At 48.9% G+C, this 23,409-nt stretch overlaps 1 protein-coding gene across 1 annotated transcript in view; it reads left to right on the top strand.

Moving 5' to 3' along the window:
* Positions 1-22,376: 22,376 nt before the first annotated feature.
* AGO2 (argonaute RISC catalytic component 2) overlaps positions 22,377-23,409 on the top strand; it is a 49,701-nt gene continuing 48,668 nt past the window's right edge. Inside the window, exon 1 of the mRNA XM_008568444.1 lies at positions 22,377-22,544. Within this exon, the coding sequence (XP_008566666.1) occupies positions 22,468-22,544 (77 nt within the window). The 5' untranslated portion in view covers positions 22,377-22,467. The remainder of the gene's footprint in view (positions 22,545-23,409) is intronic.

Here is a 23,409-nt window from a genome sequence, read left to right on the forward strand (position 1 = left end):
TCCCATGCCACCAGCAGGCAAGTAGTGAGGCTGAGCCTGAGGCTGTGGAAGGGCGGCAGGGCGGCAGGGCCGGGATGTAGGGAGGCTGTCGGTCCAGCCCACAGCTGTGTGTTGTTGCAGGCGGGAGCTCATGGGGGAGTCTGTTAAATCGGGCTCTAGTGAAGCACTGACACATGCTACAACATGGATAAACCTCGAACACCATGCTATGTAGGAGAAGCCAGGCAGAAAAGGCCACATGTTGTGTGATTGCACTTACAGGAAATGTGCAGAAGAGGCAAATCCACAGAGACGGAACACAGACAAAGGGTGGCCAGGGGCTGGTAGAGGAAGGGGTGGGTGACATTAAGTGACTGCTTAATGGGCACATGGTTTCTTTGGGGGATGATGAAAATGCTCTGGAATTAGATAGTGATGGAGGTTGCACAGTATTGTAAATGTACCGAAAGCCACTATGTTGTACACTTAAAAGTGATGAAGATGGTAAATGTTATGTAAATTTTATAGTAATAAGAAGAAGCTGGCCCTGGATAATTTCATGCATATTTATCAACTCAGCTTTCCAAACTCAGCCCAGCACTGAGCTTGCAGGCACCGGTGTGCTTTGCCTTGGGTGTGCATTTTTAGTTCACTGACTCCTTGGTGACATTTGGGGTCCCATCTTATGCTAAATGGGATCCACCAGGGCACATGAGACCCAGTTGGGGCAGCCTTAGGGAACCAGCCCAGCCCGGGGCCCTGGCCTGGTGTTCTGAGGCAAAGGGTCAGTACAGGGCCCACCCTACAGACCCCAAAGAAGTAAAAAAAAGCTGGTGGCTAGAGGCTGGAGCCTGGCTTGGGTAGGAAAATTCTGTAGTCGTCATTTAAAAGACGGCAGTCAGGGCCCTGCATCTGGCACAGCCCATAGTCTCAAATATGTGCAAGAATCATCCTTTTTTTTTTTTCTGTCTTCTGAAGAACATAGAGCACAATTTCGATTTATTTTAAATTGTGAACTTGTCTCTCTTCAGGAAGGAATTGATTAAAGAAGCCAAACAGTCCTGGGGATTTTATCTGCTTGATTTTCAACAATTTACTCCTAATTAATTATTCTGACTAGAAAAAAATTGTACCTCTACGGGATGCCAGTATTTAGAAGTGACATTTCAAATATCTGGTTGGACAAATTGGGGAAATTTTCTGATTTCTGTCATTTGTTAAATTTGCTTTTAAGTGTCCCCTCAGGGAGCTGTATTCATTCCAAGGGCTGGGAATTAAAGTCTAATTTGTATTCAGCTGAATTAGATGGAGCCACAGGTATCGGCTGCAGAAGCCTTGCTAAAGCTTGCAGGGAAATCTTACTTAAAACAAGGCTAAAGCTTATTTTACTTAGTCATTTCAGATGTTCTTAGTATAAGGAGCATTTTGGTTTTTTCTGGAACATCGTGGTTTTCTAATAGCACAGTGATGTATATAGTTTGCTATTCAGTGTGTGCCCTGTTGTATTAACATTACAATATTTCTCACAACATAGCGATTGTAATTTAAGATAAATGTGGGCATAGTCTTATAACTATCTGCTGAATTGGGATGCTGGATTTTGAAATATATCACTGAGGAGAGGACAGTTTTCCCTTTCCAGTGGCAGTGTCGCAGACAGGACCTGTGGATACCCAGGCTGCAGGTATTTTGATGTGTAATAAGAACTCATTTTATCACAAGCAAAGATATAAACAGAGACTAAATTTTCCCTTCATAATATTTATTTTTAGCATCTATTTTACTCTTTTAAAAAATAATAACTCTGATGTGTTCCTCGTAGAAAGCATAGTGACTAGGAAGGGATGTATTAGTTAGGGGATAGATAAAGCTCTTAAAACAAATAGACCAAAATGTAGTGGTTCTTGTGGGAATCCCAACCCTGCAGAAGCTTATTTTTCTTTCATGTAAATTTCCAGAGGTATGTGGGCTCAGGTGCTGTGCTTCCTGAGGCCATGCAGGGATTCAGGCTGCTGGGCAACTTCACCCTGGAGGGGAAAGACTATGGAGGAGGGGTGGCGGGGTTCCCATGGCTGGCTGGCAGCTCACCTGCCCCCACGTACCTTGCCGCCAGGGAAGCCTTGAGGGCACAGCCAGCCAGCAGACTGCCATGCTGGGGAGCAAAAGGAAGATGAGAATTCACCTGGAGACGACTTGTCACAGTCATTCACATTCACCAGCCTACTCCCCGCCACGCCAGGCGTTGCTCTAAGCTGGGGATGTGCCAGGGAACAAAAACAGGATGATGCTTTGCGGGCTGACCCAGTGCAGGAGGACAGAACGTGTGATGTGCCAGGTGGGAGTGCTGCAGGGAGAAGTGAAGCCGGGGTGGGACAGGGCACATGCCATTTTCCAGGATGTATTTGGCAGTGGTCTCTAAGAAGGTGACCCATGAACAGAGACCTGCAGGAGGTGAGTGAGCGAGCCTCACGCTCTCTGAGGAGAGGTGTCAAGCAGAGCAAAGGGCGTGTGCGGGCAGGCCATCGGGGTTCTGGGCAGAGTCGTCCTTCCAAGTCTCCCTGCTGCTGTGTGGACACAGAGGAGCCCCTCTGGGGATGGTGGAGTGATCCCGGTGGCACAAAGTGGTTGCTTGACCTGCATGTCAACAGTGGAGATGGTGAAGTCAGTGGGTTCTGAACATTTTGAAGGTGTTTTAAAGGTAGGGCAAAAAGAATGTCATGGGCTACATGTGGAATGGGACAGAAAAGAATCAAGGTGGCCCCAACAGTTTGGCCTGAGCAATGGCCTCATGATTGAGGTGGGAATACCTGGGTGGCATTAATAGCGTGGGGCCTTGGTGATGCAGTCACACGGGCTTGGAGGAGTCAGGAGGATCTACTGGACTAGAGTGAAGGCAGAGAGTGGGAGGAGGGACAACTCTGTCCAGAAGGGCTGTTGTAAAGGGACAAGAGGGCAGAGGAGGAGCCGGGCGAGAGCAGGGGTATGGGGAGTTGGTCCAGGGCGCCATGAGTGGATGTGGGACCTGTCAGAGTCTAAGGTTTCTATTGGATGTCCAAGTGGAGGTGTGGAGGGGGCAACGGGAGGTTCTGGGAAGATGTGTTGACCAGGAGTGGTCAGGGTGTAGAGAGCGTAGGAAGCTATTCGCCACAGGGACCCCAGCCCCGGGCCTGTTGTGGATGGTGGGCAGAGCCAACCTGCTGGGCTCCAGTCTGGAAGGTGCAGCAGCTGGCCAGGAGAGAAGCAACACTGAGCGGGGTGGGTTCGCTGTTGTCAGATTCCCCAAGGGCCACTTGGCTTGAGGCCAGTTTTGTTTGAGTGGTGGGAGCAAAAGCCTGGTGGGGGTCTTTGGGGTAGTGAGACAGGGTGGGTGGAGGCAGCCAGCAGGTGGGGAGTCATGGGGAGGGGATCAGAGTTTGTTCCTTGAGTGGATGTCCCTTGGTGTTTAATTTATCTGAGAACATCTTTACTCCCTCTTCATTCTCTAGAGAAGGTTTTTCCGAACACACACTTACTGGACACACACTTGGGCGATATTGTTCCTGTGTTTGGGCGTGCATTGCTGCTGTTGAAGGTGGCTGTCTAGTCACGGTTGTTTTGTGGCTGATCTGTGTGTCTCGAGCATCTTTTAGATCGCTCTGTTTTTGTCTTGTTTGATTGGTTTATTGTAAGACGGAGGATTGCAGCATGTTTACATGCCATTGAGAATAATCTGGTGTTCTGGTGCCTGAGGGGATTATGCAGGAGCAACGTCTGAGTGAAGGGCTGTCTTCGCTCACCCCCTCCCCCAAGTTCATTGGCAACAGCAGGCAGAAGGCACGGGGTGAGGTTGGGAAGATGGGGGCTGCTGTCTGATGGCTTTTCATCGCTCTGACTGCAGCTTGTGGGTGGGTGATGGGAAGGTTGTCCCTGAGGAGGATGGGACGGATGGTAGGTGGGCAGCGTAGGGTGCAGGTGTGCACTGGGGGACCGCAGGAGGCTGCGGTGGGATGCAGACCCATGCAAGACCAACGTTGCTGTCAGCCCTTGGTCCCAGGGGGAGCCCACGTTCTCTGTGCTTACCATCTTTCTGTTTTGTTTTCTTTTTTGCCATTGGAGACATTCCTTCCTGTGAGCCCTGTAGTGCATCAAAAAGTCTGTTTCATGCAGGACACAGTTGCTTTCTGGTGGGAGATGTCTTCCAAGTGTCTGGCTGGCTGTGCTATTGGAAGCCCGAGATTAAACTTTTAATGGGCCGGCCCGGTGGCGCACTGGATAGTGCGCTGCTTGGGAAGCGCGGCGGCGCTCCCGCCCGAGGGTTCGGATCCCACATACAGACCGGTTCCCGCTCACTGGCTGAGCGAGGTGCGGGAGCAACACCGAGGGTTGCGATCCCGTTGCCGGTCCTGGTCCGGTATGGGGGCAACACTGAGGGTTGCGATCCGTTGCCGGACACGGAAAAAGACAAAAAAAAAAAAAAAAATCCGCTCCCATTTCCCCCATTTCCTTGACTGCAAATGTGATAGATGAAGGGCTTCCCACAGAACATTCCTCAACTCCATGTGTATTTTTAGGATGAGCTGTACTCTGTGGTCCTATTTATCTTAACAGGACTGAGTAACAGTTGGATGTCTAAACAGTCTGTATTGAATTGGGGGTTCTTCTGTAGGGAACATAACTTTGGCCAAGAAAGTCTGGTAGGTGTGGCACTATAAAAAAATTTAATTTGTTCCAGTTTTCTATTGCTGGGTGAAAAAGCCCTCCACACTTTGTGGTGTACAATGACAGCTCTTCTGTTATGCTCGTGGATCCTGTGGGTTGTGAACTTGCAAAAAGAGCGTACGGCTTGTCTCTGCTCCACAGTGCCTCAACTCTGGCTGGAGTGGCCTGGACTCTTCTCCTCTCACTCGTGCGGAGCCTGGGCTGGGTGACTCAGCTGGGATGGTTAGCCACGGCGCCTGCAGGTGGACTCTCCACGTGGCTTGGGCTTCCTCAGTCCGGTGACTGGGTTTCCAGAGGAAGTGGCAGGAAAGCAGACATTTCAAGAGAATGAGATGGAAGCTGCCTACGTTTTGTGGCCAGAAGTCCCACGGCATTATTTCTTCTCTAATGACAAAGCAGTCCCACGCCTGCCCAGATTCTAGGGAAGGGTCATAGGCCCCGCCTGGCAATGGGAGGAAGGAGGCTGTTTTAAAACTGCCACAGTATTGTCCTTCCAAAAAACTTGATTAGGACCAACTTCAAGTTTAAGAAACAGAGTCACATAATTGGCTGTGTTCTTCAATATGGTCCTCAAATGCCATTTTTTCTTTTGAGATGGTGTGCAGGAAAGACTGGTCCTAGGTGAGCAGTGAATTTTAACCGCCCTGGCACAGTTAGGCAGTACTGTTGACAGAGTTGCACATTGCACCTTTTCATGGACATCTAATATGAGTGACCATGCAGAACCTAATCTAAGTTTTCTCCGAATGAGTGGCCATTTTTCGGATCTTTAAGCCTCCTGTGATCCTGGCTTATCAAGTGTGCTGCAGGGGTCAGAGCAGAGAACATAAGTCAACACAAGCCAGACAGCAGAGGCTGCTGCCCAGTGCAGGACAAATAGAAGGAAATATCTTTCAAGCAGGTTTTATACTTCTCCCTCTTTTGTACCTTACAGTTTTTGTTGTTTGTAAATAGCATCTTTATGAAATTAACTTTTCCAATTAGCAGTTGTTTACATGTAGGAATGCAGTGGATTTTTAAGATCCAGGTTTTTTCAGGCTTGTTGGATTCTGTTTAGTTCCAGCAGTGTGCCCATGGTTTCCATTTTCATCTTCACACAGGTGATCAGGTCATCCGCAACTGTTTCTGGTTGTGTGGCTTGTTTCTGTTCTTCTCTTACTGGACTGGGGAGGGGCTGGGGATTGTCCTGGGTAAAATCACAGAGAAGATACTGCATTCAACAAGACGACATGTAAACTCACTCTAGGCAAAGATTTAAGGAGTGTTTGGTCTTTCTCCGAAGTTTGACTGTTGATGAGAGGAAACTGCTATAGAAGGTCCCACCTTAAGGAGTTGAATACAAACTCCCTGACTCTTAAGACCTGCTGCCTAGGGCCAGCCCGTGGCTCACTTGGGAGAATGTGGTGCTGATAACACCAAGGCCACAGGTTGGGATCCCTATATAGGGATGGCCGGTTAGCTCACTAGGGAGAGCGTGGTGCTGACAACACCAAATCAAGGGTTAAGATCCCCTTACCAGTCATTTTTTTAAAAAAAAGACCTGCCTTTGCCTAAGATAGTTCTTTTTGGTGCAATGGCTTCAGAACATCTGAGCACAGCCCCTGGAGTGTCCTCCTGTGCAGGGATGTGCTCTCTCTGTGGTCCCAGCCTTGTCTCATGGGTTGTGCAGGGTCTTGTGGAGGCCGTTTCCTACCTGCGTTGCCACCTTCCGTGGCTGCACTGCTTTTTGGAACACCCGGCCCCTCCATGCCATCCTGTCGCATCCCTTCTTTCTCTTTCTTACCCTTCTGTGTTCGATCACGTAGAATAATTAGCTCAGTGGTGGATGGGGCACCGGAGAGGAGAGTCGTGTGCCCTGCAGCCCAGGGCCGAGCCCCAATGGGTGGGGCTGCCACAGCACGGGCATCCCCTGTGTCTCCGTCTGCCACGAGACTCCAGGCAACAGGGTCACCTGGCAGAGGACGCAACACCTTGGTGCTGAGGGTCAGGGGCTTGTGTACTTCAGCAGATGAGCAGGACATGTTGATTTTAGATCAGGTTTAAGGGGATTTGAGGTAGCTGGAGATATCTCAGTACTGATTTTTTCTTAGTCCATTACCAAAATTCAGGCTTGAAGTCAGGAGTTGGTCCCAGCGGGAAGGACCCCAACTCTGGCAGGGAAGTGGTGGCCCTGGCCCAGTCCCTGCTGGTGTTCATTGTGGCAGAGGTCTCCAAACTTGGAATCATTTTCCAGCACACCTAGTTCATGCTTGTGTATGTGCGAACACGACACAGGTGAAAGTTGACAGAACAGTCCTTTCCTTCATAGGTGAGACGTGCCATTACAAAGGAAGAAAAAGGCGGCCAGTGGCGACCACCTGCAGCTCTGCTGAGTTCTGAGGCTTCTTGTGCCAGGCTGCAAACCCCACCCTGAGCTGGTGCAAACATCATGCTTCCTGAGCGCGGCAGTGAGGCTCTCGGAATTGAATTGGAGTTCCTCGCTGTGCTTTCGGAAAGGGTTATGGAAATGAGGTGGCTTTCTTGCCACCTCAGGGTATGATTCAACCATGTAAGTGCTAGGAGAGTGAAGGGGCTTCCCCTCCTGAGTCTGCCATGGAGCAGAGGAACAGGATGTTTGCCTGGGTGGTGTCATGGGGCGTATGTGTGAATGAAGGGAAACAGATCTCCTGCTGAGTCTTTTTCTTTGATGTAGTCCCTTTAGCTGTGATGTAAACCCAAATTGCTGCTTTAGCCTTCCATTTCAAGTAGCATGTTCACCAGCAGTGGTGCAGAAGAGCAGGTGCTCTTTGGTGCGGGAATACCACGTTTACATCCTGCCCTGGCTGCCTGGGTTCCTTGGGCAGGTCCCCATGGGCTGGCTGCCTGGCAGATATCATGGTGGCCACTGTCTGGCAGGCGATGGCGCCTCCACGGTGCAGGACACCTGCCTCTTACCTGCCACTCCGCCTCATCCCTCCCAGTGTCTGTGTGAGGACCACGGTGTTCATCTTTGGAATGTGCAATGGGAAAGGGGTGGCCTCCCATCTTCATTTGGGCACATATTTAAATCTCTCTGGATGTCTGTGAGACAGTATAATGACTGTGTTTGCATTTTAAGTTTTTATTTTAACTTTGGCAAATGTCAGAGAAAGATAGAGTGATGTGTCCAAACACTCCTTTATCCTCTTCCCAAAGTGTTCATATTTGCCTAGGCTTTTAAAAAATAACATTATTATTATATTTCTAATGATAAGTATAGTATGCCAACTTAAAAAAATACAGAAGTATAAAGAAGAGTAGAAAGACCAATTATAGCTTGACTACTCAGGAATAATTGCTGTAAATATTTTGTTTTATAATCCTTTAATAAGTTTTCCCATTCCTGTGTGTAAATACAGGGCAGACGGTTTTATATTAAGCACCACCTCTTTCCGTGTAGTAAATGTATGTGTGCAGTGTCGCTAAACTGTTGTCATGGTTTATTTAACCAGTTTCTGCTGATGAACACTTCATTCATTCTCAGTCTTTTGTTATAATAAGCTAGGATGGATGCTCCTGTATATAGATATCTGAGTTTTTCCTTAGGACAAATTCCTAGATGTTGAGTTAGTAGATCACAGAGCACACAATTTTAACAGGCTTCTGAACCAGACTCTTAAAATCATCCAGCGTGAATGAGAGTGATCACTTTTTCCCTGCTCTTACCAGCGCTGGCTAGGCAGAAAATTATTTACAATTTAAATTTGTGTTTCTTTAATTAAAGGCTAAGTATATTTTCATGTGGGGTTTTTTTTTTTTTTTTTTTTGTCTTTTTCATGACCGGTAAGGGGATTGCAACCCTTGGTGTGGTGTCCCCCGCACCACGCTCAGCCAGGCACACCGTCCATTCCTATATAGGATCCCAACCCGCGGCAGGAGCATCGCTGCGCTCCCAGTGCTGCACTCTCCCGAGTGCGCCACAGCGTCGGCCCTATATTTTTGTGTGTTTGTTGGCTACTAGTGTTTCTTATATGCACTATCTGTCCAGATTCCTTGCCTATCTCCTGTTGGAGTTTTTAGTCTTATTACTTTATGTAAACTCTGTTTAGGTTTATATTTTTTAGGTTTATAAATTTATGGTGTCACAAATTTCCTGAATTTGTCATTGCAATTAGATTAGCTATAAAAATCAAACATAGGGGCCGGCCCGGTGGCGCACTGCTACAGTGCGCCGCTTGGGAGTGCGGCGGCACTCCCGCCAAGGGTTCGGATCCCACATACAGACCGGCCGCTCACTGGCTGAGCGAGGTGCGGGAGCAACACCGAGGGTTGCGATCCCGTTGCCAGTCCCGGTCCGGTATGGGCGCGACACTGAGGGTTGCGATCCGTTGCCAGTCACGAAAAAAGACAAAAAAGGAAAAAAAATAAATAAATAAAAATCAAACATAGCCAAGTTCGTCGTTTGTGGCTTCTGCTTTTTGGTTGTGAGAAAGTGCATTCCCACCCCAGAATTATAAAAAGCTATTCGATTTTAAAACACTTCTGTGGATGATTTTGTTTCATTTAAAAATATTATCTATTTACAGTTTGTACCCATTTGGAATTTATTTGTAATACAATGTTCAAGGGAGCTCTCCTTATTTTTTCCCTCAGATATTCAGAAAGTCATTCAACTCTATTCTTTCTCTCCCATTGATTGAAATGCCACCTTATCCCAGCCTGAACTCTGCTGGTGGCCATTTGTAGGGAGATGGTGACGATTTTTCTCTCTGCCCTCTTTTGAAGGTGAGCACTCTGAGAACAGGGGCCTTGTAGGTGCTTGGGTCACAGAACCATCAGTGAGATGGTGTGCATGAGATCCTAGCACAGGACATCGCATGGCCAGCCCCCAGGGATGGGCAGCTGTGGTCTGGCTCTCAAATCAGTTACGCACCATTGTTGCTGCGTCTCTTTTTGTCTGAGTTAAACGAGGCAGCCTGGCCTGGTGGCAAAGCTCATGTGTTCTGACAGCTACAAGGCCTGAGTTTTGAGTCCCACCTTTGCCTGCTAGTTAACTTCTGGCTGCCTCGGTTTCCCATCTGTGAAATGGGGACCATATTTGCCTTACCCATGATAGGGATCAAAGGAGATGATAGGTGTGAAGGTATCTGTACAGTGCCTAGTGCAGAAGTGGTGGCCATTACTTACTAAGCTATTATGGGAGCTTAAAATACGAATACACATATTAAAAAGGGAAATTAAATGTTTTATGTACGTATTAAGAAATGTGCTAGGTATCTAGGATGAATCAATTACTATAAAAGCACACAAAATAAAGTTTTTTGAGCTTTCCTATCTACTTAACACAGATGGGAGCGTGAGAGCGATAGGCTAGATTCTTATATTTGGGGTAAAAAAAAGATTAAGGTTTTTTATGGAAGAAGACTGTTTCCTGAAGTACCAGAGATGTCACATGGGCTCTTGTAAGGGAGGTTGGCTGATTCAACGGACAGTGTTCATGGATGGGTGGGGAGCGGTGAGTTCAAAATCCAAGTCTTTGCCCTGTGGTCTGCTGGCCAGGCGCCTGGGGCAGAGTGACTGTGAGCCCCTGGCTCCTCATCAGTGCAGTGATGGCAATACCAGACGTGAGAGCAGACTAGAACGAGGATGACATTTTGAGCCTGGGGTGGAGGAGATGCTTGATAAATGCTGGTGTCTTTAGTTGAAACAGTGTAGATTGTTTGCAAAAGGTGGAGTAACAATATGGATACCTCATGATTTTGCCCTAACCACATTTGGCATTGAGTTATAAATCAATAAAGGCATTTTTACTAAGAGCGAATGTGACATTAAGATATTGTTTTATTTGTGTGTTCTTTTAGTCAGGGGTTGCACAAAAATGGACACAATCTCTGCTGTTACAATGCTCACATTCTAGGGGGAGAGGTGGATACTCATCAGAGAATCACAAGAGAAATATAAAATCGAGACCAGTGAGGGCTGCAGAGAAGAAGAGTGAGCGAAATGTGTGTATAAGATATTTTTTAGGACTTCACTGAGCTTTTGTCAAGCACTTACATGGTGTGGCTAAATTTTTTGACAAGCACTTGAAGAGGATGGCTGGTCTACTTAGTAGGACCAGCAGTCTGATAACCGTGGTCTCCTGGGTTGCTGTGACCTGGGAACATTTCTGTGGAGGGTCATTTACATCTTACCATTATTTCTTTAATTCCTCTTTATATTTATTTTAGTATTTCTAATATTGTTGAGTGAAGACAGGTGGTGGATCAGAGGGGATGTTTTTAACTTGTGAGGGAAAATTTATTAAAAATTTACAGGGAAAAAAAGTTTTATAAGATGATGGGTGGCTTTGGGAACCATTTCCCAAAGAGATAGTGGTAGTTGGAATTTCAGGTTGAACCACAAAAAGTCCATTAAAAACCCCATCGAAGATGAAATTGTTTAAGTTTGCAATGAAAATAAAGAACAATATTGGTAGTCATCTGAACGAGGGTAGTTGGATGTTTGTTTCACAATTCATCCTAAACTGTATGTATGTATCTCGTACTATATTACTCACTAAAATAAGGTTAACATATTTTTAGAATATTACTCACTAAACCAGAAGAGCTGAATGACTAATGCTGGTGGTAGTCCTCCGTGCTGATCTGGGGGGCTGGCATCGGCTGTGGCACACGGGCTCCCGCTGCCGTCCTTCCCTGGCACCTCGCACCCCCGCCCCTGGAGTGACTGCTCCCCCGTTCAGTGGCCTCCCACGGCCCCTTCTTTAGGTGTTGCCAAGAAGAGGCTGAGACAGATTGGAAATTCCCAGAGAAATTTTACCCAGGGTGAACAGAAATGAAAGGCGTCTAGGACCTGTGACCGACGTATGAAGATGACACATTTCTGAAGAGCAGCTCCATGACCTGCGGGGAGCTGCCTCCTCGCGGTGCTGTCCTTCCCATCCTGTCTGGGGAGCTGCCTGGGGTCTGGTCCAGGCTCTCCTTTCTGCCTTCATTCCCAAGTGGGAGGTGCCAACCCCACCTTCCTGAGGAGAGCAGCAGTGAAAGGCCCGTCTCAGGGGTGGACACAGCCTGGGAGTTGTCACGAATACACGTGTGCTCTGTCCCCACTCCTACAGGAGATGGGGAAGGGGACATTTCCTAAGCTGAGACCGAGGTGCTGAGGTTGCAGCAGGGGTCTGTCCCCAGGGACCAAGGAGTCCGGGGCTCTACCGAAGGTCAGCGTTCCCCCGACTCCCCCTAACTTGCGCTCTGAGCCTACTGCACTCGGGCCTGTTCATTACCACAGTTTAACACTTTAGTGGCACCAGCCAACTCCTGAGCACAGCTACCCCTGTTCCAAAACCTACCAATAGCACAGTTTTTACTAGACGTCGACTGGGGCGCTTTCTTGAGCCTGTCACTAGCTGACTGGCATCGAGAGCAGTGTGGTGACCAGTGGGCTGGTCCAGTGCCTCCCTTCCCCCGTGACACGTTCATCCACCCTCTTCTTTCTGCCGTTCTTTCCAGAGACCCTCCCCCCCCAAAGAACAGGAGTTCCTTTTCTTCCTCATCATGTCATGTTTTACTTTTTTTATGTCCTTGCACACCTGGGGAGCTGAGGCACTCACTTTGAGTCGAGTTTGCCATGGCTTGCGATTCACAGCTGGAGACTTGGCTCCCACCCAAGCTCTACTTGGCCTTGACACCTACACCAGACATGAGAGCAAATATTCCCATGTCTTGGCATTTGTCCATTTCTCTGGGAATGAGAGCCAGGTTTGGTTTTGCTTTCTTCGTTCGCAGTTGGCTAGTTGGTTGCGGGGTCTAACACTATAGCACTGCAGTTAAGTTCTCCAGCTGACAGAGCAGATGTTCTGTCTGCATTCTTTGCACTGGCTCTGAGAATGCCTCCTTTCATTTCACCAGAAAGGCTGCTGTGATTGTGTTCAGTGTGGTTCGGTCGGCTGGGCTGGCCATAAGTGATTCTTGCCTGTGTGGACAGCAGGTGAATTGTCAACCATGTGTCCTGGCTTTAGCAGAAGAATACCAGTTTGATAGCATCTCCTTTCTGGTCTGTGCTCCCATGAGCCATCAGAACGGAGTCCTGCCTGGCCAGGGAATCCTGAAGCCTCCATTTTCTCATCATGGGATAACCAGATGCAGATGGGAGACACTGTTCACACCTGGCTTGGTCCAGAAGTGCCCACCAGTCCTCAGCGATTTGTATCATTTTCTTTGGCCTTGATAATTTCTGCCTGGTGCCCAGCATAATGAAACAGAGTTCTAGAAGGAAAACAGCAGATGCACGGCTGTGAACAGTGACACTCATTTTGAACTTCTGAGATCTTTGCAGTCACCTCATGTTATTCAGGTGGCAGGTCTTTAGATATTCCCATCCCCCCAAGACCCAGGTGCTTCCTGGAGGAGAGCCCTGCGCTCCCACGCCAGCCTCACAGCAAACCTGCAGCCCAGGTTCAGTGGCAGCAGGATGGCACGTTATCACAGATCCCAGACTTGGTGGTTCACTCTCACCAGTAGCCAGAGCTGCTTCATGTAAGAGCCACGCTATTCCTTTATTTAATGATTCTGTATGGTTTAGATTTTTTTTTAAAGGAACATTTAAGTCATCTAGGAGTGAACAGTCATGCACATCTTTTTGTTTTTTAAAGGTCATATAACTCATAATAAGATGTCGTGGAAGGAATGCTGTCTGCGGTGGGGGCGGTGACAGGAAGTCACTGCCAGTCCCTCCTGCCCCTTCTGGGAAGTCTTGCGATCACCTCTTGCATTTTCCTATGTTTCTTTCCCCTTCCCCAGGCCAAGGCCCCCAGGCCTGTCTTGGTGGTGTGTGTCCCCAGCACCCACTGTGGAGCTGGGCTCACAAGTCGATGACTCAGAGCAGGGTGGATGGCTAGACAGGGAAGAGCGGGTTATTCTTTACCCCCTCGGTTTCCAAGGTGACTTCCTGCTGCAAACCATGTGATTTATTACATGTCATCTGTGGTCGAGGGTGGTGTCCTAGGCCTGATGGTGGCACATGCCAGTGACCAGACATTTGCGTTTGTCCTTGTGACACCACTGGCGCTCAATAAGAGCCTGGTGTGTGGGGGTGGGACGAGGTTACAGTGAGTTGTCATCTACCCATTAGAGTCGAGACCTTTGCACCCCACCTAACCGATGAAGCCATTGTTTTGAAAATTTAGTTTCTTATGCTGAAGTCTGGGGAAAATAGTAGGAAACAAAATCTTCTCCAGACAGTCACACTCATCTGCTTGTTTATCCCCAGAAAGCTTGTTTTTCACTCCAGTCCCCAGCAAAGCTAGCCAGGCAACCAGTGTTCCTTCCCTCGCTGGTATTGGCAGAGCCGCTGTCCCAGACCTGGGACCCCTTGCAGGACTGGCCCTTGGGCAGCCTTGGCACCTCAGTGGACCTTGGCACTGGCCTAGCAGGCCTCGTCAGGATGTCTGCTCCCTGATCCCCAGCTCTGAGCCCAGCCGTGCTCAGTAGCCTATGCAATGAGCCAGACACCATGGGAGCTCAGTTGTCATGGCAGTGTGTAAATCGTGAGCTTCGTGCACATTAGTGTAGCCATGGAGACGGGAGAGGCCCTGTGATCCTGTTGTCAGAGCTGCTCCTACCCGGGACCCCATCAGGCAACACAGCCCAGCAGTCAGTTCTGATAGAGGAATGGCAGACCCTGCCTATCCTGAAACATCAGAACAGAAGCCACAGGAGGTTTTGGTGACATTTTTAGGAGCCATGACATCATCTTCCATGTTTAGAGATGAGGCCACTCTGTCCCCTGAGTGCAGGTAGTTCCAGAACATTTGGGTCATGAACCCCCTTGTCAGCCTAGTGAAGCTCGTGAGGGAACCCTTTCCAGAATAAAGGTTTTCAAGACATAAGATACAAAGGATGACAAAGAAAACTAGTCAGTTGAAATATGGTTATCAATATATCACATCAAATGTGTGTGTGACAAAGTAATAGTGACTTCTCTATCACATTTAATTACAAGGTCCAGCAGCAGGTGAGTTTGAAATACACTTTCTGGTGTTGTAACAGTCATCCCATGACATGGGAACACATGTGGCTTCTGTCAGTGTCACAAGCACTGTTGACATTGTGGTGCCATTCCTGTTCCTGAGAGAAGGAAGTGTTCCATTTTAGTCAGAGATTCCAAGTCCGCACCCCGTGCGCTCTGTGTGGATAACAGGTTGAGAACTCCTGCCTTTGGGTCCCTGGGGACTCTCCCTGCCTGGCCACTCTGGTTAGGCCTGGTTCTGGGATACCAGGTGGCCTGCCTTGTGCCTGGGAAGCCAGGCCAGCCCTGTGGATGCAGGCGATGCAGAGGGGGTGGGTGGAGCTGTCCTGGCGACTGGCCTGCCAAGTTCTGTGTGTGTGGCATCCTTCCTGAGGGGGGTTGGGGGGGGCAGATACTGCATCTGTCTCTCAAAGGAGCACAGGATATCTAAAAAGAAAAAAAGGTCATGGTGCAAACTGGTCCCATAGGTGATGGGGTTGGGGTGTAAGAGTGGGACCTGGCGACTGGCCTGCCAAGTTCTGTGTGTGTGGCATCCTTCCTGAGGGGGGTTGGGGGGGCAGATACTGCATCTGTCTCTCAAAGGAGCACAGGATATCTAAAAAGAAAAAAACCCCACAAGGTCATGGTGCAAACTGGTCCCATAGGTGATGGGGTTGGGGTGTAAGAGTGGGATGGAGGGGGACTGAGACGTGCCTGAGCCTCGCACACCCAGTGCGCCTCGTGGTGTGGTTCTCCAAGCCTGGCTGGGATAGTGCCTGTGGACCAGGGCTAGACATGACAGATCGATTGGTCCCTGAGTCAACTGCCCTGGAGGCTGAGAAGCTGGAGGCGAGAGGTGGAGCCTGATCAAGGGGTGGAGGTGTGTGTGGAGGGTGCGTGGGCAGAGTGTGCTAGCAGGTGCCCCAGCCAGCTGTGTTGGCTGGGCCCTGGGCACCTCCATGCTGGGGCTGATTCCTCTCCCGGGATGTAGGTAAAAGTGCTCAGTCAAGGGCTTCAGCACCCTGTTCGTATTGCCTACAGCAAAAACTTGGAAACCACTGAGATGGCACCAGTAGCAGATGACTCAGAGAGTGATGCAGCCGATAAAGATACGCCCAGATTTTCATAACGTGATGCTCAGAAAGAAAGCGGGCTGTAAACTTGCCTGTTCCACATTCACATGTGTGCACATGGTTATGTATTAGATGTGTGTGTGTGGAGAAGACTGGCATTTCACAGGACTTATCTCTGAGTAGAGGCTTTATAGGCTATTTTAATTATCTTTGTATTTTCCTCTGTCTTCTGTAACAAGTTTTGATTATCAGGGTAAAAATTACAATCTATAAGGGCCGGCCCGGTGGCGCACTGCTGTGGTGCGCCGCTTGGGAAGCGCGGCGGTGCTCCCGCCGAGGGTTCGGATCCCACATACAGACCGGTTCCCGCTCACTGGCTGAGCGAGGCGCGGGAGCAACACCGAGGGTTGCGATCCCGTTGCCGGTCCCGGTCCGGTACGGGGGCGACACTGAGGGTTGCGATCCGTTGCCAGACACGAAAAAAGACAAAAAAGGAAAAAAAAAAAAAATTACAATCTATGCGAGCAATCACTTAGTCACGTCTCCCAGCACAGGTGGAGAAGCAGCCCCTTCATCCAGCGGCATGGTGATCTAGGGTTACATCTATAAAGCCAGGCGAGGGTGCGTGTCCAGGATGGTGCCACCGCCAGTTCCGTTATGCTGGTGTGTCCATAACAGACAGTGCACAAAGATACTTGGAAGGTGGACAAGCCGCCTTCCCTTGGAGCGGTCTGTAGCCAGGTGTGGGGTTGCCTTCCTGCATGGGGGCTGGCTTCGCTGTTCCCCCTCCCACACCCACCCCCGAAAGAGCAAATTCCTGACTTGTCAGCTGGGATGAGTGAGCCAGGCCTGTCCCACCCTTTGGCACCGTCTTTGTTCCTTTTGGGGAGTAAGCCCCTCATCCCAGGAAACGTGCTCTGTTCTTGTTACAAATTGTTTCGTAAACGACCTCAGAATATCTGTGACCTGGACCTCCCAGTTCCAAGTGGGGGAGTAGAAAGGGGTAATGAGGTTTTAAACTGTGACATCGTGTCCTGAACCAAGCATTTCCCTTTAGGGTCAGAGCATTCTTTTCTGAGGGGCCTGCAAACCGGAGCTTAAAGACAGTAAGATCTCCAACGTAGGCCTGCCCCAGCCTTGCTGAAACCCACCTGCAGGACATCCAAGGGGACGTGGTGTGGGCACGCACCCAGTTGGCTGCTCCCTTGGGGTCTGTCTGGTACCTAGGAGATAGAAGGCTGTTTTCTCAGCCTCCTTACTGGTCACTTGTGAGGCGGAAGGCTGCAGCCCTCCTACTGCCAGTGCTGTGACTCTTGTGACCAGGCCTATGTGCTGGGGAGCCTGGGGCATCCATGGCGGTGGCTCCCTGGGGACCCCTTCTGATACTTGGCGGACCCCAGGTTCTCATGCCCTGCTTCCCTTGTCTTTACGATGGCATTAATAGTATGTATTCCCCTTACCACCCTGAAGGTGAGGTGGGTATGAGCAACTGTTCCTGGAGAGTGTTTGGAGCTGGGTTGCTGGTGACAACATTTCGTCACGCAGGACTGTCCCTGCTGCCCCAGCCGGGGCATGTGGCCACTAGGGAGTGGCAGACCCTCACCTTCCTTTTCTGCATGCCAGCTTTCCCCTTGTCCCTGTCCCTTACTTAGAGGGAGTGCTGGGGTGATCGCACCCCCATGGCTTGGAGGCTGTCAGGAGATGGCCCTTGGGGCAGGGTCACACAGCCCACTCTGTGACCCCCTTCTCAAAAGTCGATGATGACCCAAACCTCCTTTTCAGGAAGACCATCTGCAGAAGGCAACCTGCAAGTTCATCCTTCTTGGCATCTGCCACGAACACCGCAACTCTTTGGTGGCCATGACCCTGTTGCTCTTACAGGAATCAGTTACTATGTATTTGCTTTTTGCTGTTTGAGAAGTGTCTTGAAAGATGGAATCTTAAAACAGATGTGCTGAGTGATCACCCATTCAGCAAACACTTGGCGTCTTTTTGTCCCCAAGCCCATGCTGGGTTCTGGGACAATCCCCTAAGGGACGAGTTGTTGGCCGCCTTGCCCCTCCCAGGAACAACTGAGGTCTCTTCCAGGACTTACTGCACTAAAAACAAGGATTTGCCTTCCCATTTCCACCCCGGTGCAGAGAAAAGACCAACACTTAGAACAGAACCATCTGAGGAGTGGGTGGATGGGGAGTCTGGCCGTGCCTGTTGCCTGTGGTTGGGGCAGGGGTGTCAGCTGAAGCCAACCTGCATTTCTCCTCAGAGGATGGAGAAGATGGAGGGGTCACTTAAGCAGGATGGGCTGGGTGGCCCGGCAGGTGCTGGGAAGTGAGCTGGAGTCTTGGGCTCAGGGAAGGGAGTTGGGACTTAGTCCCTGCTGGGCAGGCCAGGAACCAGGCCAGCCCAGTGGCAGCTCGTAGGCAAAGTCTCCCCAGATGTCTCCTGCTCTGGGCTGCTACTTGGGCTCTCACTTATGCAAGAGAGAGCGCCTGGAGACTTATCTCTAGGTGATCTTGGAATGAACTTTTAGACTGTCTATGTGGCAAATGCAGTGCCCACTTGTGTCTTCTCTTGGCCTCTTGTGGCATTTGGTTTCTGTATTAGTCAGTGTTCTCCAGAGAGACAGAATCAATAGGATATGTTATAATTATATGAGAGGGAATTTATTAGGGGAATTAGCTCCTGTGACTATGAAAAAGTCCCACGACAGGCCGTCTATGAACAGGATGCCAGCAGTGTGGCTCAGTCCAAGTCCAAAGGCCTCAAAACAGAGATAATTTTACTTCCACCCCAGTGTGTATGCCTTTAACTTCTGTTGTTTTTTCTCTTTTTTTCCTTTAATCTAATTGCTCTATCCAGAACTTCTAGTATTGCATTGAATAGAAGCAGCAAAAGTGGTGCTGTGGAATGGATGTCCCCCATCCCCAAACTCATTGAGGCTTGGTCCCCACTGTGACAGTGTTAAGAGGGTGGGAAATCCTATTATGGTAGTTGAAAGCTGGGGCCTTGAAGAGGTGATTAGATTGTAGGACCATGCCCACGTAAATGGATGTATCCATTGATGGCTTCATGGTGGTCATGGGCATGGTTCTGAGGCCTTTAAAAGGAGAAGGTGTGAGGAGTTAGCTCTCTCTGCCATGTGACACCTGCTTTGCTGTGAAGAGTCACTACCCATCAACAAGGCCCTAACCAGATGTGTTCCCTAGACTTTGGACTTTCCAGTCTCTGATACTGTAGACAATAAATATTGTTTCTTTATAAATTACCCAGTGTATTAGTCAAGGTTCTCCAGAGAGACATCAATAGGATATGTTATAATTATATGAGAGGGAATTTATTAGGGGAATTAGCTCCTGTGACTATGAAAAAGTCCCACGACAGGCCGTCTATGAACAGGATGCCAGCAGTGTGGCTCAGTCCAAGTCCAAAGGCCTCAAAACGAGGGAAGGTGATGGTGTCCTTGGTGTAAGTCCTGGAACCCAGAAGCTGAAGAGTCTTGAGCTCTGATATCCACGGACAGGAGAGAAGAGTATATCCCAGCTCCAGCAGATAGAGAGCTTCCCCTTTTTTCTCTGACTTTTGTCCTCTCCGGACCCCCAGCAGATTGGATGGTTCCCACCCACAGTGAGGGTGGGTCTTTCCCACTGAGTCCACTCAGGCTATCATGCTAATCTCTGCTGGAAACATCCTCATGGACACACCTAAAAAGATGGCTTTACCAGGTTTCTCAGCATTCCTTCATCTAATTAAGTTGACACCTAGAATTAACCTCCACAGTTTCTGTTACCTGTTGGGGCTGAGAGCTCACTCCCAGTGAGAGCAGCTGTCCCTTGCCCGTGCCACGCACATGCAGGGTTCTGGGCTCTGCACCTTCTGGTGGACTGTCTCCCCTCTCTAGAGTCTCGGCTCTGACCCCCCTGGCAGCTCACGCTTGGGACTCCCCATGAATGATCAGAATNTCAGCATGGTCTGAGCTTCCATGTTGTTACTTTCGGTGGTGACCCTTGGTACTTTGTAAAGTGGGGATGGTCAAACAAAGGATGATTACTCTCTTCCACGTGGAGAGTACTCTAGTGCTGAAATGGACTGTGGGGCCAGATTTCTGTGGCTGGACATTTCCTGGAACACAACGTAACTTTTTGTGTTTTAACTTTGTTTCTACCTTCCCAAAATTCCTCTTGCTGGGTGGGCAGAGGCCAGCTGAGAACAGGAACTGTGGCGCGCATTATTGTGTATCTTTGCGCTGCCCCAGGGCCACGTGTGGAGAAGCTCCTCTGTCCTTGCGGGAGTGGGGAGCTTACCGAGCCGATCTGGATGGTGATGTCCCCTCCTTGTCACAGTCGGGGGCCATGGTGGAAAGGATTACGTGCAACCTGCTGAGCTTATGAAAAGTAAATGAACTCCATCCATTTGGACAACTTAGATTGAGAGTCTGTCCTGGGAAGCACCATGTGAGCTGCCTGAAAGCACAGTTTATTTTTGTGTGCTTGGTCCCTGGCACGGCTCCCAGCACGTAAGAGCACATGGTACGTGCTGTTCAAGAGAGGGAGTGTTTTAAAAGTTTGTAAATGTGTCATCTGTGAAGTCATAGTAGCTTAGTGAAGAGAGACTTAAAGGTTTCCAGATGGTAAAACTCAGATTGATAACCTTTACAGCACATTAGTTTTCACATAGAAAACAAATTTAAAACCAAGTAATTCAGGAACTCTGAGCTTTTCTAGGTCAGAAATACAGTAAGCATAGCTCACTCATACTATTTTTAGTAGAGTACTTTTGTTTCCAATGAATGTCAATAGGGATTGAAGTACATGGAATTAAAAATTGGGAGTTTTTTTAAAATTTCTTTTTTTGAAGTTAAGACATTTGAGTGAAAACTAAAATTACTCTGGTATTGAAAAAAATATTTAATTGGTTTTCCTCTAAATCTATAGTTTGAACTTTACTAATGTGAAATTACTGAAAATTTGAGTTGGGGAAGAAGTTTCTTTCTATTGCCTATGTAAAGAGCATTTTCTGAGTAAATTAGAGGTTTATATAAGAATGAAGGAAGGGCAGGGCCTTCATGCTTTTGACTCCTTTAATTACAGATGAGTCTTGTCCCTTTGGCCTTGGCTCCCTTCCAGTAATTCACACTGTCCCATCTTTCTAGTTTCTCTTATGCAAAGACAGAACAGAAATAACCAGTGGGTTATTGTAATGCTCCCCCCCCCGGGGGGCGGGGCTGGTCTGTATTAGGTATAATGCATTTTAAGTAAATAATTGGCTTAGTGTTGAGACACCTCCTCTGTGGAAATGTGATCCTGATCTGTTGCAGAAAGGAGGAGGATGAGTCATGGTTTCCAGGGGCCAGAGAGATTGCACAGATATTTGAGTGCCTGTGTTGACCCAAGAGCAGCTGCCAGAGCACACAGCACTGGAATGGGGCTGCTAGAAGCCAGGTGTGGCCAGGTGTGTGCTTGAGTGTCATTGTCGGGAGAGGTGGACTTTCTTGACTCATGGTGTTGCAAATGTCTTCTTTCGTGACTTTGGTCATCGCAGAGGACACTTTCTGAGTGACTTTGGGAACCTTTAACGTCTGAACTTCCTCAAATATTGATGGAGGGGTGTCAATCAAATGCTTCTGGGCTCTTACTCTGCATCATCAGGGGCCCTCTCAGACCCTAGGGGAGGCAGACAGGCAAGCGTGACTACGGCACAGGGCAGCAAGTCTGTGCTGGAAATGGAAATAAAGTCAGGTGGGTGGTGGGAGAGGGAGGGGCGATACCATCCTGGCAGATGCCTGAGCTGGCCTGGAAGGGGGCATTGAGTGAGCTTGCTGGACAGGGGCCGTGATGCACAGAGCTCTGCAGTGTTGGAAGACTGGTCCTCAGGGCCATGGGAGATAAGGTTGAGACCCACTTGTGATAACCCAGGAGTGGCTGGATGCTTGAGTTGGGTGCTGGGGAGCCATCAGACACTCTGGCCTGCAGTCTGGGAAACGGATGTAGGGTGCCTGGGAGCCAAGACCCCCCCTCTCCGAGGCTTCTGTAATGGCCCCTGCAGGATAAACTGGGGACCTGAGCTAAGGCAGGGCAGAGAGGAATGGACGGAAGCGGATGGAATCAGAAAAGCAGGTAGAACAAGGACTGCTGAGCTGTGAAGATAGCATGGGAGTTAATGACCTGCGGCGTCACAGTGGAGGCACGAGCTTGGAGAAGTTCAGCTGTGGGTGCAGCGTGTGAACTGTCTGTGAGCCCACAGTGAGAAACCAAGAGGTTTGAAGGACCTGGGCAGAGCAAGGACAGGACCCAGGAGGGAACAGTTTGAAAAAGAAAGGCATAGTGCACACATCGCATGCCACCGAGTGATCAGAACAGAGGTACTTCTGCTGCAGACAATCCCTTGAGCCTGACAGTTAGAGGGTCCCCGTGATGAGGTGGATCTGTGGGGTGGGGGTGATGGGGGGTCAGGCCAGAGCACTTGCAGCTGGGTAGTGAGTGTCAGATTTTTGATGGAGTGTGTGTACATCAGTGAAGGAGGAGCTGTGGAGAAGAGAATGGAGGTGTCAGGGTGTGTGATGGGCCAGGGCCCAAGGCCGGTGGGGGGGCATGCACTGCGACTGTCCCTGTTAACGGGCGTTCCCTCTGCGTTTCCAGTGCTTGCGCCTCCTGTGCCGCCGCCGCCCATCCAAGGATATGCCTTCAAGCCTCCACCTAGACCCGACTTTGGGACCTCCGGGAGAACAATCAAATTGCAGGCCAATTTCTTCGAAATGGACATCCCCAAAATTGACATCTATCATTATGAATTGGATATCAAGCCAGAGAAGTGCCCAAGGAGAGTTAACAGGTATTATATTTCATCCCTTATTGATCTTGATTGATTTATGCAGGTGGTCTGTGCCTATGCACACAGTATTTGAAACTAATCCATTCTTTAATTCTCAGCAGGTCCTTCTAACTTTTTTCCAGTAAGTTTTGGTTGCATTTGTTTTCCAAAAAATGTTGATACTGTGATACAGTTTCAGTACAGTGAGATCCACACATTGTGATGGTACACCTCATTGAGTTTTGACAAATGTGTACACCCACCACCCTAGAAAGTTGGCTCATGCCCTCTCCCAGCCAGTCCCCAGCCCCTGAAGTCACATGGGGTTCTGATGTGTATCACCATAGACTGGTTTCCCTGCTCATAGAAACTGCATGATATAGCCTATGAGATAGTGTCCCCTTGACCCTGACTTCTCTTACTCAGAGTAATTTTTTGAGAATCACTTGTATCATTGTGTGTATTAGTAGCTTATTGTTTTTATTGCTGAGGAATATTTTATTGTATATTTCATAATTTATTTTTCATCTTGTTAAACACTTGGGCATTCTAGGCTTCAGCCATTATAAATAAAGCTGCTGTGAATATTCTTGTTCAAGTCTTTTTTGTGGGAATATGTTTTTGTTTCTCTTAGATAAATAGCTAGGCATGGAATTGCTAGGTCAAAGGACAGCTGTATCTTTAGCACATGTGAGCCTGCCAAACAGCTGTCCAGAGCAGCTGTGCCATCTTACCCTATCAGCAGCGTGTGGAGTTCTGGTTGCTCCCCTTGCTTGTCAACACTTGGTGTGGTCGGTCTTTCTGATTTTTGTTGTGTTGATGGGTGTGTAATGGTTTCTCACTGTGGTTTTAATTTTCATTTCCCCAATAACTGATGAGTTCAATG

This window comes from Galeopterus variegatus, unplaced genomic scaffold, assembly GCF_000696425.1.
Source record: "Galeopterus variegatus unplaced genomic scaffold, G_variegatus-3.0.2 Scaffold24, whole genome shotgun sequence".
NCBI lineage: Eukaryota > Metazoa > Chordata > Mammalia > Dermoptera > Cynocephalidae > Galeopterus > Galeopterus variegatus.